The sequence below is a fragment of the Neofelis nebulosa genome, chromosome 6, assembly GCF_028018385.1.
Source record: "Neofelis nebulosa isolate mNeoNeb1 chromosome 6, mNeoNeb1.pri, whole genome shotgun sequence".
Taxonomy (NCBI): Eukaryota; Metazoa; Chordata; class Mammalia; order Carnivora; family Felidae; genus Neofelis; species Neofelis nebulosa.
Genome location: NC_080787.1, coordinates 78,538,054 through 78,556,545, shown reverse-complemented (window position 1 = coordinate 78,556,545; position 18,492 = coordinate 78,538,054). Strand labels below are relative to the sequence as shown.

Here is an 18,492-nt window from a genome sequence, read left to right as displayed (position 1 = left end):
ACCCAGAAGTTTAATTAAACATAAGGCTTTTTCATCAGTGACATGAATAAATGGGCCTATTAATATAAAAAATAAGAAGAAAGAAAGAGTTGCTCATCTGTTGACCTCCTTCACCTACTTTCTGAGGTTCAATGTGTTCATTTCTCAACAGTCAGGGTCTGTCATCTACTTCTGGGATGAACCAAATTGTCTTTTCCCCTGAGTAATAAACCTTCTAAAGACTTAGGAATCACTGTTCTACCATTGCAAGAAACTTTCAGGGGCAGAGGAGGATGGCTGTAGAATCACCCATTACAAAGTCAGTGGACACATGTCTACCCATCCAAGCTGTCTTAAGAAGCGTCAGTAATGGTCATAATGAGTGAACCCAACCATCATCATTTTGGTGCACTTTTGCCAGACCCAGAGAAACAGTTGTCAGTCTAGTCAAAGAAGTGTTTTGGGCTTCGGTAGCCCCAGGAGGAGTCATCTCCAGGGGAATGGCTCATCCCATTCTTCCAGATTAATGACTACTGGGGTTTCTCTGCTACTACTTCCCCTCTTATTATATTCCAGCAAATCTCTTCAGTCCATTCTGGGTTTTTGTATCAGCCCATCAGTTATATTTTGTTACTTATTTTTGAGCTTCATGTTTTTTACAGTCAGTGTTCATGTAAACAGATAACATAGTATAAAATAATAGGGTTCTAATGGACATACTGGCTGAATCTGGAGAGGCTTTAGAGAGGCATTAGAGAGGAGGGAGCATTTAAGGTCAGGCTTGAAGGACAGAGAAGCAGAGAAAAATTTTTGTCCGTGGTGTCATGAAAGAATAAAAGGGTGTGGTATGTTTAGGCAATGGTGAGAAAGTTTGTGTAGCTAGAAATGTACTAAGAACAGTAAGAGATAGTTTGGGGGAGCAGTGTTGGGTGTCTCAATTATATGTAAGGCATTTCCTGATCTATTTTATAGGTTGAGGAACAGCAGGTCATAGGTGGTTCATAATTTTAAAATGTTCATAATTTAAAAATCTTTTGTAACTCCTATTCATTTATATATTTAATGACAGTAATAATATTTATGTCTTTCATTTGCATATCTTCACATCATTTTCTCCATTACCTAATTTCAAACCTCAAATATGAATGACACAGACCTGAAAATATTATAGTACTCTAATATATAAAGATGAGGAAACTGAGGTATTGAGAGATTACACAGTTGGATGGCCTTGTTTAGGCAATACCAGATGTTCTGATTTTTAATTCCATATATTTGTTGGGTTTTAAGTGTGTGTACATCTATAGTTTTTGGTTATTATTTCCTTTAAATTACTGTTTGTTTGTTTTTTTCCTCCATAGGACTTGGCTTTTACCCTGGAAGAGAGACAACAATTGAATATTCATGGATTGTTGCCACCTTGCTTCATCAGTCAGGATATCCAGGTTCTTAGAGTAATTAAAAATTTTGAGCGTCTGACCTCTGACTTTGACAGGTAACATATTCCTGAAGATGATTTTTATGTTTCTCTTAGGCAGTTGTCTATTTTTTTATTGGATGAGGAAGTTAAAATATTTAGTGATTTGGACAGAGTAGTCAAGTTTGAGAAGAATTTGCCTAGAAATACAATGATGTTTTTAAAAAAAATTACCTTCAATAGCAGCATTTGAATAATATAAAATTTTCTTTTCTAAACTATATCCTCAGAGAGACCACTTTTCTTTTGTGATCAAATGGTTGCTATAAAGGTGAATTATCAGGAAATGCTATTCTAAAATATATATATTTTTTATTTTGAGATAGAGTGTGAGCAGGGGAGGGGCAGAGAGATAGGGGACAGAAGATATGAAGCAGGCTGTGAGCTGTCAGCACAGAGCCCGACAGGGGGCTCAAACTCGTGAACCGTGAGATCATGACCTGAGCTGAATCGGATGTTTCATTGACTGAGCTACCCAGGCACCCCAGGAAATGCCATTCTAGACAGAGCAAAACAGGTCATAGTGGCTTTTAGTCAGACTTTAAGTTCATTGTAGATAAAAGCATACTTTTTCAACTTCCAAGCTTGGTTCTAACACTACTGCAGATTTGGGTCACTTACTTTTAGAATTCAGTTTCTGTGTCTGCACAAAAGTGAAAGTAATGTTTTCCCTACCTTTGGAATTAGAGAGCCCTTGGTTGGAATTCTGGCTGTATTTCATGAGCAGTGGGGCCTTGAGCAAATTGCTGCAGCCACTGCCATGACCACTGTACATGCCTGGCCCTGTGCTTTTGACCTGGCCCTTTCTTAATAAGGTACTGAAACCCTCCAAACCTCAGGTTTTTCATTTGTGGATTAAAAGAAGTGACAGTTCTTTGAAAATATTGCTGCAAAGGTTAGAAGAGGTAGCAGACCAGTACCTAGTAAGTATTTGTATTAGGGTTCTCCAGAGAAAAAGTACTAACATATATACAACATACATAACCTGCTGGTTCTATATAGATTGATTGATTGATTGATTGATTGATTTTAAGGAATTGGCTCACATGATTATGGAGCTGAGGTAAGTCCTAAATCCGTAGGCGACTGGCAGGCTGGAAACCAAGGGGAGAGTTGCAGTTCGAATCCAAAGGCAGTCTTTGGCAGGATTCCTTTCTGCCGTGGGGTTGAAGAGATTAATAATAATAATAATAATAATAATAATAATAATAATAATGAAGTAGCAGTCCAGTTTCCCTTTGGTAGTCAGGATCAATCACCCCATCCCAACCCACCCCAAAAGAAAAGTAATTCTTTTCTTTGCTTGTTGATTCAGAGGCATATGGTGCCCAGAGTGGCTAGCAGTGGTTTTAACTTCCAGTTCAGTGAAATCATTGTCTCCTGGTAGAAACATTCCTCCCTTTGGAACTAAGACTTCTAGGCCGGCAGAGCATAAGTTCACAGGGACAGGAAGCAGAAATTTTGTTAGTGGGTCACCGGAATGGCGGGGGGGTCATAGTGGTGCCACTTTTATTTCCATCCTTTGGTTCCTTGACCTGTGAATCCTGGCTATAGGAGAAATAGCACCATATATTGGACACTGATTCAGAGTATAGCTAGCATTCTGGAGAACCTTGCCCCAGCTTTGCAAGGTGTTGCCACCTACCTCGTACTGTAACTGAGTCACCAGAAGGCCATTCTACCATTCTGTCAAGCCAGCTGCTTCAGGATGGTGGGAAACATGGTAAGACTAGTGAATTCCAAGAACATGGGCCCATTGCCACATTTCATTTGCTCTCATTTGAAGTAGTTCCTTGATTAAAAGAAATATTGTGTGGAATAACATAGTGGTGTTTAAAGCATTCTATAAATCTGTGGATTGTAGTTTAACCAGAGGTATTGTGTGCAGAGAAGGCAAATCTGTATCCATAGTAAGTGCCTATTCCAGTTAAAAAAAAAAAAAAAAAAAGCACCACTCCTCCATGATGGAAGCAGTCCAGTGTAATCAGCTTGCTGCCATGTAGCTTGCTGGTCATCCCTTGGAACGGTGCCATATCAGGTGCCCAGCATTGGTTTCTTCTGCTGGCGCATGGGGTACTCAGCAGTGTCTGTAGTTAGATTGGTCTGGTGAGTGGAAGTTCATGTTGCTGAGCCCATGGATAACCTCTATCACTGCCATGGCTACTTTTCATGAGCCCATGAGCTTCCCAGGGGCAGCTGAGGAAGGAAGCTGATCCATTTGCCTAATGTGTATGTTTGCAGTTTCTTGAACTCCTTTACAATCTCTTTCATTTGTTCTGTTAGTCTTTCCTTCAGACTCAAATGTTTTTACTTTACATTCTTTTCCTGGGCCATTTACCTCTACCGTGTAAGAGCTAGTCACGTTCATGTTTTTACCACAGACTGTTCCTCAAGTATTTATTGAACATCGGCTCAGTGTCAGGTGCTCTTTCAGACATTAGGATTATAGACAATGATCTCTGCCCTCATGGAACTTAGGTAAATTATTTTTAAAAATTATTAAATACTAAATAGTAAAATAACAAATTAGTATGCTAGAAATTGACAGGTGCTAATGGAAAAAAATAGGATAAGAGGGGCTGAGAATATTGAGGGATGGTATGGTTAGTTTGTATTATTATATTGTCATATTGATCAGGATAGACTTCATTGGGAAGATGACTTATGAGTGAATAATCAAAGGCAGTGAGGTGATTAGCCATGAGGAAATCTGGGAAACAGTGTTCTTCACCTGGTATGTTCCAGGATCAGCAGGGAGACTTATGTCTGGATCAGAATGAGCTCGGGGAATATGGTAGGTTGGGAGGGGAAGTTAGCAAGGTAATGGAGGACAGTTTCCGAATGGCTTTGAAGGCCACTATAGGACTTTGGTGTTATTCTGAGTGAAATGGGGAGCCATTCAAGGTTTTAAGTAGATCAACAAGACCTGATCTATTTTTCAAGAAGATTGTCTGCAACGTTGTGAATAGAATGTAGACTGGAAGAATATTTAGGAGACTATTACAATAATAATAATTATTAATACAAGAGATTAGACCCAGGATGGTAGCAATGAAGGTGTGTAGATTTTGGGAATATATTAAGGGTAAAGCCAACTTAATTTCCTAATATATCAGATGAGTGTTAGCTTTCAGAGAAGAAGAGGAAGCAGCAACGAAACAGGAAAGGAATAACCAGTAAGACAGGAAGAAAACCAAGAACAGTATGATGGCCCAGAAGTCAAGTAAAAAAAGTATATTGAGCTCTAAGGAAAGACACCTGTGTCAAATATTTTGACGGGTAAAATAAAATGAGGTCTGAGAATTGATCATTGATTCAGCAGTGATGATTTCCACATAACTAAATCAGTTTTAGCTTGGCTGAAAGTCATCATCTTCAAATGTTACAGGGGTTGGTATAACCCATCTGTTTGCCAAACATTAGAATCCTTGTATCTCTGGCTCCAAATTTTGTGCATTTTCAAGTCTTCTGGTGAATGGAAATGAACCTAAAAAGTATGGTAAGACTGTTAAGTGCAATTTTGCAAGACTATTTTAAGTTGTACTCAGCGGTTTGGGTGTTATTCTATGAATTCTCGAAGGTTACAGGTAACATAATAAGGTTGGTGTTTAGAAAGGTAACTCTGGGTTAGAAATGCCTCTAGAAAGAAAAAGGACATTTGATAAGATGATAAGAAAAGTCTCTTGAACTTGCCTACCTTAGTAATTTTTAGAGTCACTGCTTATTCCTTATTGTCTACTTTTCATTTCCCTTGGTTATTCAGTACTACAAGTTAAAAGATGAAGTCTATTTACTTAATATTTAAATTCTATCTATAGTGGCATTTTCATTTTAAAATAGGGATAAAATCTTTCCAGGTATTAAATAAACCTGCTGTTTCAGCAATGATTTTAATGTTTGAATAAACCTCACACAGGTTCATAGTTCTTCATTCTTTGAGGTGTTTAAGAATATTTCTAAAGTCCTTTTTGATCAGATGTTGTCTTTATGACCTAAAAAGTACTTAATGCTTTGTTGAACAGTGGTTAAAAATCTAAGCAGCTATTTCATGATTTGTTGGAATATAGATCTCATTATGTCCAATTTCCACAGGTATCTTCTCTTAATGGATCTTCAAGATCGAAATGAAAAACTCTTTTACAGAGTGCTAATGTCTGACATTGAGAAATTCATGCCTATTGTTTATACCCCCACTGTGGGTCTGGCTTGCCAGCAATATAGTTTAGCATTTCGGAAGCCAAGGTATGTAAACTTTCATTTTAAATACACTTGAGTCTTTATTTTTTTGTAAAGTTTTTATAATAATTAAGAAATTATTGAATGGAATTTAATTTTGGAAAAATTGAAATCAAATTTCATTTAAAAGAACTTCAGATATAAATATGTGTAAACATTAAAAAATATAGTATTATTTTTCTAGATTTAAGATCATGGGAAAGCATTATAAGCCAATTTAGGTTTCCTTTTATAGACAATAAATGAACTTATTTTTTATTTGGGAAGAAAGTAATTGACCATAATTAAGCTTGACTTTGAAATGTTAATTAACAGTATTTTCTATACATATCAGAAGTTAAAACAAGGATTCCAAATTTTTCTGAAAATGAATACATTTTCTAAATTAAGAGTTGGCATTAAAGTAGCTCTTTAAAAAAAATAAAGTAGCTCTTTTGTTGATTTTCCTTAAGTGAAATATTAGTCACCTTTAAAGTTGTGTAAAATATAGAATATAATTTTTCTAAATCCAGAGCTTTATTTTATTAATTATATTACTTTAAATACTTTGAAGCAGGACACATTTGAAATAAATAATAAATAATACTTTTAACAGCAGCAAAATCAAAAGCTCAAGTTGAATATATTTATGCTTCAGAACTTATAGTTCTGAATTTAAAGATAAAAAATGTTTGTAAGTTTATACCACAAGTAAAAAAGCTTATTAAAAGAACTGCCATTGAAAGGAGTGTTCCAAAGGTAATATCTGAAACTTAGATTGAATATGTGGATTTCCCATAGATAATATTGGTAATATTTAACACACTTGTGTCATGTTATTCTTTGTATAAAGAAAAGAATTGACCCCATCATCCCTTGTATAAAGAAAATAATTAGATAAATATCTGTAGATGGTCTGTTAAGTTACATTAATAGCATATATCTATATTGCATTTATAAAACAGCTGTATTAACAGTGGATACATATTTTATTAATAGAGCAAGAGTTAGAATTTAGCTGGTAATTGTATTGTGAAGAATAATTTTGGGGATATAGAAGTATATTTATTTTTTAATCATACAAACAATATATCTTCATTATTGAAAAAATGAGAAAATACAAATATGCAGAAGGGAGAAATGCTTTGGAAATACCTAATGTCATTATACCAGAAAACCTTTAAATTCACACAAATATATACTGTTTTCCTTACACAAAGATCATACTATATAAGCTCTTCCTTATCTTCTCTCAGTGACATGAACATCTCTCCATGTCTATAAAGTGTGTTTCTAAAAATAGTCTTCATAAAAGCATAAGTGTGTAACACTCAGCTGTTTTAAAATGTAATTTAAGCATATTTTTTGAAATTGTAACTGTTTGGGATATACTGAGAAATGCTAACTATAAGAGATGTAGAGGAGCATAACTCAAAGGATTTGGGTTGAAGTTGACATAGAAGTCCCAATAGCAACAATTACTTTTTGTGCATTTAGTATACATTAGATGATTTTCTAAGGGCTGAGCATACATTGGTACACCTATAAATCTAAGAGCAGAAAAGATAGGGAGATAAAAAATAAGTGAACTGTCTAGGATGTTGGAAGGTAATAAATATTAGAAAAACTAGGGCAGGAAAAGGGCATTTGGAGAGTCCATCGCTCAGTGGGGGGGTAGTTGCACCTTTAAATAAAGTGGACAGTGTAGGGCCTCATTGGAAAATGATACCATAGTAGTGAGGGGGGCAGTCGTGTAGATATAAAAGGAAACATGTGCCAGGCCCTAAGTGGGAACATGCCTGGGGACAAGGAGTTGCATAGAGGCCAGTGTGCTGGTGGTGTGAGAGAGAGGAGAGTGGTAGGTGAAGTCACTGGTATAACATAAATGAGAGAGCACAGAACCTGTAGTTTCTTGGAGGCTAAAGAACATTAGCTTTTACTAGTAGTCGAATGGATAGAAGAACCAGATGGCCTGGGTAGCAGGCTATTGTAAACCCAGTGAGAGGATGGTGTCCAGATTAGGCCAGCATTACAGTTAGGGGTGATGGAATTATTCTGGATAGATCAAGAAAGGCATGAGGGTTTCCTGTTGGACTGGAGGCTTCCTAGAGCAGTGGTTAGAAGTAGGCTCTGGAGTAGATTGCCTATATTTTCGTACTTGGTTTTGCTACTTGTTTTAGTCTTGAATACATTATTTATCCTTTGTATGTCTTAGTTTCCGCCTCTGTGACATGGGGATTAAGCTGCAGCCCACCATCCTTTATCTACATTTAAAAAATTTAAATTTGGGATAAAACCTGATGTGTCTGAACCCATTTGGTGGGAAGTGGAACTGAATTTATATAAGGGTATTTTTAGTATTTATCTGACTTAGTGTTATCTGTTTTTCTTTAGAAGTATTAATATATTGATTATGGGGTGCTTGCCAGAAATAAATAAATTGATAGATTAAAGAAAGGGGAAGAGGAAGAGATGGGGCAGGAGGTAGCAGAGCATTTGTAACAAAATGCTCACAAATGTTGAATCTTGGTGGAGATATTCATCTTATTATTCTTCCAACTTACATACAGTATTTGAAATTTAGGTAAAGGAATGCTTTACTAACAGAGAAAGTCAAGTTCCTAAAACTATTTATATATGATATTTATATATGATCTATATATTTATATAAATAAATATATATACAATCATATTTATATATGGTTGCTTTATGGCAGTTTTCTTTAATGTTGATTTTTAATGTGTAGATCTTGCTAAACTTTTGATGATTTTGAAGTTCTTTAATGCAATCATTCTCCTGGCTTCTCTTAGGACTGTAAAGAAAGAAACCTGTTTGAAAATGTGTTATGTGGGATATATTTAGACATTGTATTTAATTGGGCAGGAAACTGTTAATTGTGTTTGAATAATAATGGATCTTTCAGGCCTCATTTAGCATATAGATTATTTTTTAAAGCCAAAATTGACAAATGTCTATTTAATCTTTCTTACTGCAACAGCAAGTATTGTAAGACATTCAGAAAATGAACAGGAGGATTCCTCTTGTTATATTTACTTTGTATAATTGGGGGTAGCAATTAGGAACATAATAAGTGAAAGTTAAGAGATAATAGTATAAGTACTGAGCTTAATACAATTACAAACAGGTATATCTTTGATCTCATACTTTCTAATATAGCTTAACGATATTGATGCAGGCTGGCTGGGTCCAAGGACCCAGAGGGAGGTCCCATAGGACCAGCCAGGAGGGTTCTTGGCTGTTTTTTAAGGTATGGAGAGTGTGTAGATATGGACAGAGTGTCTGGGAGACTGAGAAAGGAAGGAAGAGTGAACCTCGTCTTTGCTTGGGGCCTGGAGTTTTTATTGAGGATGGTGGTCTGGTGCCCAGATCTTGTCAGTAATCCAAGAATGAAGAGTATTTAGGTATTCTCCATAAGTCACTTGTACCCTGCAGCCAGGGGTCTTGAGTCAGTGGTCTTGGAAGACATTCGTGATGAACCTTCCTGGTCACTCCTTCAGTGGTATCTATTGTGCTCAAAGTCTCCAAAGAAATCATTAAATCCTTGACCTTTGCAAGGAAGACATACATTATGTGTTCTATGAGGTGTGTGTAGGGGGGTGGGGCATAGGTCCTAGCAAGAGTAGAAGCAGAAAAAAAGAGAAAAAAGTAAAGAGTGAATAAAGCAGTTTTTCATGGGCCCTTTGAGTTTCCCTGTCTCAATATGATACTTTTCTATGACTAGATATTTATTTTTCATTTTAAATATGGCATTAAAATCTGGCTAGGTATCCAAAAATAAGTTCTTATATGAATAATTCTGCCAACATATTTTTTCCTAAGGTATGATGCTGGATTATCCATTTATTGGTCTTCTGTGGAATTTCTTTTTTCTTTGGCATAGATACTTTGGGTTTTTCAAGATGTTGTGGATAATGATTTTTAAAAATGTCGAGTTTGTTTGGATTATCTTGTTCCCATGTACCCATAACATTTTAATTCTTGCAGAATTTTCAGTATTTGGTATTGCAATATGCTTATGTCAGCATATACAATTGTGGCTAATTTGTAGATAGAGGTGATTTTTGGAGCTAGACATGATTCTTTTTGTATTTTTGCAGAATGCTGAGCCTACTGTGTTACTTGAATTACTTGTATTCTGTAAAACTTTTTTTTAAAAGAAAAATTTAATGCAAATTGATAATGCAGGTATACATAAAGAATCGCTAAAGCAGATTTATGTAATTTCTTTGGAAATATTTTTACCTGTTTTATTTTACACTGCATTTTCCAAGAATCCTCTCTTTCTCTTCTGAGCTCTTATTAGCTACATATCATTTTACCATGCCTTTGGCAATTAATCATGTTCCTTCTTTTGATATTTCTAATGTTCTATCAAAGTACTCTTGGTCTGTTTTTATTTTACTTTTTAATTTATTTTTTATTGGCATATAATTGACATAACATTATATTAATTTCAGGTGCACAACATAATGATTTGATATTTGTGTATTGTGAAATGATCACCACAATAGTTTTAGTTAAAATCCATCACCATACATGGTTATAAAAATTTTTTTTTCTTGTGATGAGAACTTTTAAGATCTACTCTCTTAGTAGCTTTCAAATGTGCATTTTTATTATATGCAGTATTATTAACTGTAGTCACCATGCTGTACATTACATCCCATGACTTATTTATTTTATAACTAGAAATTTTTACCTTTTCAACCTTTTTACCCACTTCACCTACTTCCTGTCCCCCATGTTTGGCAATCACAATCTGCTCGATCTGTGAGCTCAGTTTGTTTTTTTTTTTCTCTTCTTGGTCTTTCTTGTTGGTTTTTTACTATTTATTTATTCCCAACTAGATTGTAAGCATCTAGAGAGAAGGGATCATATTGTATAAATTATTCCTCTATTTCCCATGCTTTTAAGCTTAGTGCCTGGGTAGTGCTGAATATGTTATTTGGTACCTCCTAGAAATAGCAACTTAATATTACTCGATTCATTCAATCTCATAACAAAGCATAAAATACTGGTATGTTCTTTATTTCTCCTACTCTTTAAACATATTATTCTAACAGGTAAATTTTCATAAAGAATTGATTTGAAAGAAATTGGACTTACTCTGAGCAATCAGGCTATGAGGAAGTAAAATTTTGTTTACATACAGACAATACAACTGTAAACTTCTATAATCTTCCTTTCAGCTACTCATTTTTATCTAGTAGATCACTGATACGATTTTGGTAAAAAGGATGAGCTAACAAAAAGGTTTGATGATGGTTTTTTGTTTTGTTTTGTTTTTTAAAAAGGCATTTCCAAAGTTTGATCTGACTAGTACCGTTGCTTGGTTTGCCAGAAATTATGGTGAAAAAAGCATTCAGTGCTCAAATTAATTGAAGAAAACCTGAATTGGCTGAAATTAAACAGGATTCTTTACTGTAAGATTTTTTGGAGTGATACCTATTTTGCAGGTTTTGGAGGGTGGTGTTAGATTTAACATAGTTAATATACCTTGCATAATTCTTGGCACAAAGTAGTGTCCCCAGGTAGTGGTTGTTACAACTGATATTATTATAACTCCCAGGATGATGATGATGATGATGATGATGATGATGATGATGATGATGATTTTTTTTAACTTTTATTTATTTTTGAGAAACAAAGAGTATGAGCAGGGAAGGGGCAGAGAGAGAGGAGACACAGAATCTGAAGCAGGCTCCAGGCTCCGAGCTGTCAGCACAGAGCCCGATGCAAGGCTCAAACTCACGAACTGTGAGATCATGACCTGAGCCAAAGTTGGATACTTAATCAACTGAGCCACTCAGGTGCCCCGTAACTCCCAGGTTTCTTGATAACTCAGTGGATGGTGGTATCATTCACCAAGTTTCAGAGTAATGGAATATGTTTGTAAGGGAGATAGTTCTTTTCAGGACATGGTGAATTTTAAATGTCTGTGGGACTTCCAAGTAAGGAAGTCTAGTTGGCAATTAAATGTATGGACCTGGAACTTAGTAGATAATATAGTTAAAGCTCCTTGTATTTTAACTCCCACATTATGTATGCTACATAGATGGTACCTGTTTTGATTTTGACAGTGGCAAAGGTTGTCAACAAGACTAATTGTCAGAGAGTCAGTCAATAAGATGTTCTATTTTTTTTACTTTATTTTTTCCCCAGAATATTCTTAGAGAAATGCACGAAAGGAAATATTAAGATGAACCAAAACAAAATACTAAAATAGTTTTTCTACATTTATAGTTTGTTTGTATATATATTTCCTTCACAATTCCAAAAAGGAGTTGGAGTGTTTATTTAAATTACAAGGACTAAGCTTTTATTACCTCAAGTGCAATTTTATATGAAGACAAATACCTAGTAATATAGAAACAGTTAAAACCATGACCATAATTAGACCGTGATTAGAAATGGAGATTGTTTACTCATATGGAAACATAGTTTTTGCAGATGTGCCAGAAGTTCAGCAAGTGTTGTAGTCTTATAGGGTGAGAGTCTTGGTTTTGATGGGAATCAATGTAAAAACAAACCTTCCCAGAGCTAATACTGCTTTAACCCAATAATGTTCTTATTCTGTAGTGCAGATTATAACTATAATAACTATCATTGAACAATTTAGAATGGACGCTTTCATATTCTTTTTAAATTTTCTCATGTTAGATCTACCTGCTTTTAAAACATTTTTTTTAAATGTTTATTTTTGAGAGAGAGAGAGAGAGTGCGAGACAGAGTGTGAGCTGGGGAGAGGCAGAGAGAGAGGGAGACGGAGAGTCTGAGGCAGGCTCTAGGCTCTGCGCTGTCAGCACAGAGCCTGACACGGGGCTTGAATTCACAAAACATGAGATCATGACCTGAGCTGAATGAAGGCAGGCGCTTAGCCAAGTGAGCCACCCAGGCGCCCCTACCTGGTTTTCTTAAATGTAATCTATTTTTGTGATGTCCTATATAGCTGTATGATGGGAATTTCACTTTATGAAGCTATAAATACTTAAGTACCTCAGTAATTTATAAATCAAGCGTTTAATTTGCTTATGGGAAAGAAATATGGTTTCACAGACAGTTTTAATAACTATTGGTGAAATTTTCAACCCTTGAAGTAAGGCTGTGGCACTTTTCAATAATTTAATGCTATCTGGTTGTTACTGAACCATTGTGATGTAAACAGCCAAGTGATCTAGGGCCCAGAGGTTAATAGATATCTCTTGCTGTCCCGGATTCTCCTGCTGTCCTGGATCCCCTCAGTGTCAGCACTGTAGGTTGTCTGGGAAGGGGTGAGAGCAGGTCATACCCCTATAAGAGGTCCTGGATACAAGAGGCGCCCAGGAAGACCAGGGCTATTCTTGATTGGATTTGGCTTTCTTCAGTTAAGCGACTTCAGAATCTTTAAAAAAATGTAGGTAACTTTTGAGAATCAGGGAATATTTTTGCCTTTAAACTCTGGTTTAGTTCGTAATTTTTATCTTTTACTGTATTAGGATTTTCTGTATCTCTAGAAACTCAAATAGTTGATGTTTAAGAGAGTAACTCATTTTTTAATGTTTCTACAAATCATTTTAATGTTTGATGTTAATAAACTTTTCCGCCATTTACCTACAATAATAAACCTTTGATTTTGATTTATACTTATTTCAGAATATTCTTTTGTTAATTGATCTCCTTTCCCTTGAAATAGGCCTAATATTTGCATCTATTCCACTTTAAAGTATGAGAAAAAGCACTATATATTGGAATTTTTTTTCAAAGATTTGAAACAAGTTAGATGGAATGTCTGGACTAGTTCAAATCTCTTACCTGTTAATTCAGCTGATTTTTTAGAGATAATTATTTGCAAAATTGATTTTCATTTATTATGGAGATGTAGGTAATGATTTCTTGAACTAGTAATTCAAATTAACTTTTGTTTCTGAGCAGACTAAATGCGATATTTAAGAAAATGTGTATGTGACTTGTGCTAAACAGGAGTTGAGGTAGAGTATCCTATATCTTAAGTGCTGGAAATTCAGTGTGTGCCCAGAGGTGGTTTAAGATTCCAGACTTTCTTTTTTCCTAAGTATTGCCATAATTAGGAAAAATTTAGAGAATGGAAAAAATGTAGGCATGATTCAACATTAATTCTTCCTATCAAGATCTAAGGATTGTCTAAGTGTATGCAAAGACATATAAATCTCTTCAGCAAGGCAGTGAAACTTATCTTTTACTGTAAAAGACCCTTAAAAGTGTAAAGTAACAGTTCATCAAGTCTCCATATTCATGTAGAGATTTTAAATGTGGAAAACTTGAATGGAAATGTAAGTTTAGGATCCAAAAATAACTCTGCTACAATCCGTGTGGTACATCCAGGTGTTTTGATTTAAATTTATACACAGCATACAGAGAATTAAGAAAATTGCCAAGTTTTATCTCCAGCAGTATTTATGAAAATATATTAATTAGGGCATCATTATGTATTTTTAAGAAGGGTTATAAATCAGTGTTGTTATTACTAAGAATAAAGGTTGTTTTTTTTTTTTTTCAAATGGAGGCAATAGTTCTTTATATAACATCATGTCAAGAATATTGCATTTAGTTTGGATGCCATTCTTTTCAGGGTCGTTGGCAAACAGACACGAGTGACCAAAGCAATAAGAGTTCTAACTTGTCATATTAGAAAGGGTTGGTGAAAATAGAAATATTTAAACTAAAAGAGGAAACTTGAAAGGGATATAGCTAATTCTTCAATTATTTGAAATATTTTCATGTGGAAAAAAAGTATAAACTCGCATGGTCTAGCCCCCAAGTGTAGACCTAAAATCAGAGGATGGACATTATATTACAGGGTTATAGATTTAATTTCAATGTAAAGGAAGATTTTTCTGATAATTGAACTATCTGTCATTAGAATAAACTTCCTTACGCTCCATCATTGGAAATACTTACATGGTTTGGATAATCTGTTGGTTATATATTATAAATCAGATTTTTGCATTGAGTGTAATTATAAAGTAGTTGAATTCTAAGGTCACTTTTAACTAGAAAATTCAGTGAACTTTTAAAAGAGCAGCCTACAAATGAGTAATTCCTAGGTGCTTGGAACATCTCACAACTAACTCACACCTCATTTCAAAAAACCCTTTCTAATTCAGAAAGTTTTTTAGTGACCACTTTAATCATAATTTTAGGAATTATTTAAAATAGTATGTTTTGAAGCAAGGATTTTAAACAGATTTACAGTGACTTGATGACACATCTCATCAAAATTCCTACTCCTTCACCCAAACACACAAACACATGTCAGTTTACACAGCTGTATCCTGGCTACAATGTTTTGATTTCAAAATTTCTCCAGTTTTAATGGATAAGAAGTTTAATGTTGACATTTTCTTACTTGAAGTAATTACATCTTCTGATCTAATCTTTTCTGTAGTTTTTTTTTTTCAGACTATTTGTTTTTCTGTATATGCTTTCAAAGTCTTGGATATATATATTTAAACTTAGTTATAGTCTAGCTAGTAGAGGCATTATTAGCAAGAGTTTTCTTTAAGGCGATGTTTCTACCTCCCCTACTGGCCCCCTCTGCCCAAATCAGTAATTGAAGAGAATCGCCAGGTTACAGTTTGCCCTTTCCAAAATTTCCTACATGCCTCTCAGGTATGCTTCTGAAATTTGGAGATTTGTTTCTATCAGTTTTCTTTTTTGTTGTTGTTTTAAGTTTTTATTTATTTTTATTTTTGAGAGAGAGAACACAACTGGAGGAGTGGCAAAAGGAGAGGGGGACAGAGGATCCAAAGTAGGCTCTGTGTGGCCAGCAGAGAGCCCAATGCTGGGATGGAACTCATGAACCCTGAGATCATGACCTGAGCCAAAGGCAGGTGGCTGAGCCACCCTGGGGCCCCTGTTTTCATCAGTTTTCTTGACAAAATAATCTATAATTATCATCTAAGAATGCTTTTATATACCTTTAAAAATGTTGGTTATTTTATACATAAGTAATTTTATAGTATAAAGTTTAACTATTTTAAAGGCAAAATCGAAATGGTCAATTTTAGCTTCATATATGTGATATGTTCACAGTACTAAAATTTATAAAATATTTGATAGCATTCCAAATTATATAATTATCTATGAAAGTTACTGAATTTCACTTTTTTCTATGCAAATTTCTCATTTAGCAATATACGTCCTAGTCTTAATATGATTGTCTAGTGGCTGAATGAATGGCATTCATAATAATTTGGAGGCTATCATATTTTACCTATTTTACAAAAATAGTGTTGCCTTGTGAAATAAAACATTTTCACTATGAAATGAGGTAATTTATTTTAAAAGCTGAAAATGTTGTAAGAATATTATTTCCCTAATGGAAGAAGTTAATTTTTATTGACAATATGCCAAATAAATGCCATCTGTCTGTTGAATTCAGTGTTACATTAGGATTCTTTCCAGTATTTTCTACTATGGAAGGTCCTTTGGATTTTAACTATAAGAACACCGGTTACTTTGTAGTTAATTGGTATGCTCATACTAATTAAATTTTTTTAATGTTTATTTATTTTTGAGAGACAGAGAGAGACACAGAGCACGAGAGAGGGAGGGGCAGAGAGAGAGGGAGACAGAATCTAAAGCAGGCTTCAGGCTCTGAGCTATCAGCACAGAGCCCAACATGGGGCTCGAACCCAGGAACCACAGATCATGACCTGAGCCAAAGCCAGATGCTTAACTGATTGAGCCACCCAGGCGCCCCTGCTCATACTAATTTTAAAATGAGTAGATGAATAAGAGCTTCCCTAAAATTATTTTTATGTACATTTTCATTTCACATTTATTTGGAAACAGTTGAGTTGTGGTATATTGGAGACAGAATCATTAACGTTTGGTAGTTGTTGATTTTTTCAGTCCACTCATTTTATAATTGAAAATAATCATTCCAAGGAAACTCAGTGATCACACAGGTTGTAAGTACCAGAGCTAGGACTTGAATATGTGTTTTCTACCCTTTAGACCTCTGTGTTAGAGCTCTCCAGAGAAACTAAATCAGGTGTGTGTGTGTGTGTGTGTGTGTGTGTGTGTGTGTGTGTGTGTGTAGAGGTTTATTTTAAGGAATTGGCTTACACAGTTTTAGGCACTGGCAAGTCCAAAATCTTGAAGGTAGGCTGACAGCCTGGAGACCCAGGGAAGAGTTGATGTAGTCAAACCCAAATGTAGTCTGCTAGAAGAATTCCTTCATCCTTGGGAGGGATCATTCTTTTCTAGTAAGGCCTTCAACTGATTAGATGAGGCCTATCTACATTATGGAGGGTAATTTGCTTTACTCAAAGTCTATAGACTTAAATGTTAATCTCACTTAAAAGTTACCTTCACACATCCACACACACACAAAATTACCTTCACAGAAACATCTAGTGTATGACCAAATGTCTAGATACCATACCTACCCAAATGGAGACAGAAAATTAACCATCACATCTTTGCATACCAGTGTTGAGTCTTTTTTATCTTAGATTGATTATGTTTTCTACTGAGGTGGTCAGAGAAGCTCCACTCTTACGTAGTTTCTTGAACCTTTCCTCTAAACTATTAAGATTATTAAGATTTGTTAATTAAGATTATTTTCTTAAATATTACAGTATATGCAAAGAATTTCATATCTTATTTTCTAGATATATCTAATAGATATTTCATAGGAATATTGCTGAAATACAGTTTTTCTTTAAAAAGTTTCTACCATTAATTGAATTAATGACATTAATTTAACCGTTTAAACCTGGTTTTAGAAATTATCAAATAATATGGTTGATCAGTCAGTTCTTCCCAAAGGTTTTTGCTTTGTTTTCTTCTTCAACTTTGCCACTTCATCAGAATCTTTTTGTTGATTCTCTGTGCTCATGGTTTCTTCTCTCCTTCTTTTCTTTAACGGAAATGTAGTAAAGTGCATGCCAGGCACTTTACTAATCTGAGTGCAAGTAAATGAAACACATATTTCCTGTCTTTGTGGAACTTACAGGTAATATTCAAGTGAACAAAGAAATACATGAGCACAGCTTGTATTATGAAGGGTATGAACATAAGGCATGATAAAGAATAACAAGGGAATTTCCTTTCAGAGTGTAGTCAGAGATGTATCTCTGAGGAGACAGTATTTAAGCTGACACCTGAAGGATGAGGAGTTGGCTTGTAAAAAGCCAGAGGAAAAAAGCATTTGAGGCTGAGGAAGTAGCATGTTCAAAAGGTCTGATAGTGGAGAAGGTGGTTTGAGATGAGGTTTGAATAAGACAGGAGTCACATGCAGGGCCTTGTGGATCATGGTAGAGTTTCATTGTTATTCTTAATCCATTTGGGAAGCCATTGAAGTATTTGAAGCAGAGGAATGATTGCATTCTCTTAAAAGTTTTCAAAGATTATCCTAGCCGCTATGTGGATAAAAGATTGGAAACGAGAGGCTAGAATGGAAATAGGAAGACCAATAAGAAGACTGTTGTGATATTGGCCCTCCTTCCATCAATCCGAATCACTGAGCAGACTTGATCCTCTTAGGATGTGGAGCAAGGAGGTCAGGCAAGTCCCTTAATCCTGCAGTGACGGTTGCAACTAGGTGGATATACAACACATGGTGTATTTAACTGACCCTGAAAACATTAGCAGGAGATAAGAAGATCTGCTGTCCATAAGAATTTCTCAAGCATGCAGGCTTATGGCAGTCCATTTTATTTACAACCCAAGTCAGTACTCTTATGATCTTGTCCTTTGTCCACTGCACAAATCCATCCTGAACCAACTCTTTCTTTTCCTTCAAGGAAGAGCTAATTAGACAATGTTTTATACT

General features: G+C 35.1%; 1 protein-coding gene across 1 annotated transcript in view; it reads left to right on the top strand.

Moving 5' to 3' along the window:
- ME1 (malic enzyme 1) overlaps positions 1-18,492 on the top strand; it is a 190,146-nt gene that overhangs the window by 26,155 nt on the left and 145,499 nt on the right. Inside the window, exons 2-3 of the mRNA XM_058734598.1 lie at positions 1,341-1,474; positions 5,549-5,698. Of these exons, the coding sequence (XP_058590581.1) occupies positions 1,341-1,474; positions 5,549-5,698 (284 nt within the window). The remainder of the gene's footprint in view (positions 1-1,340; positions 1,475-5,548; positions 5,699-18,492) is intronic.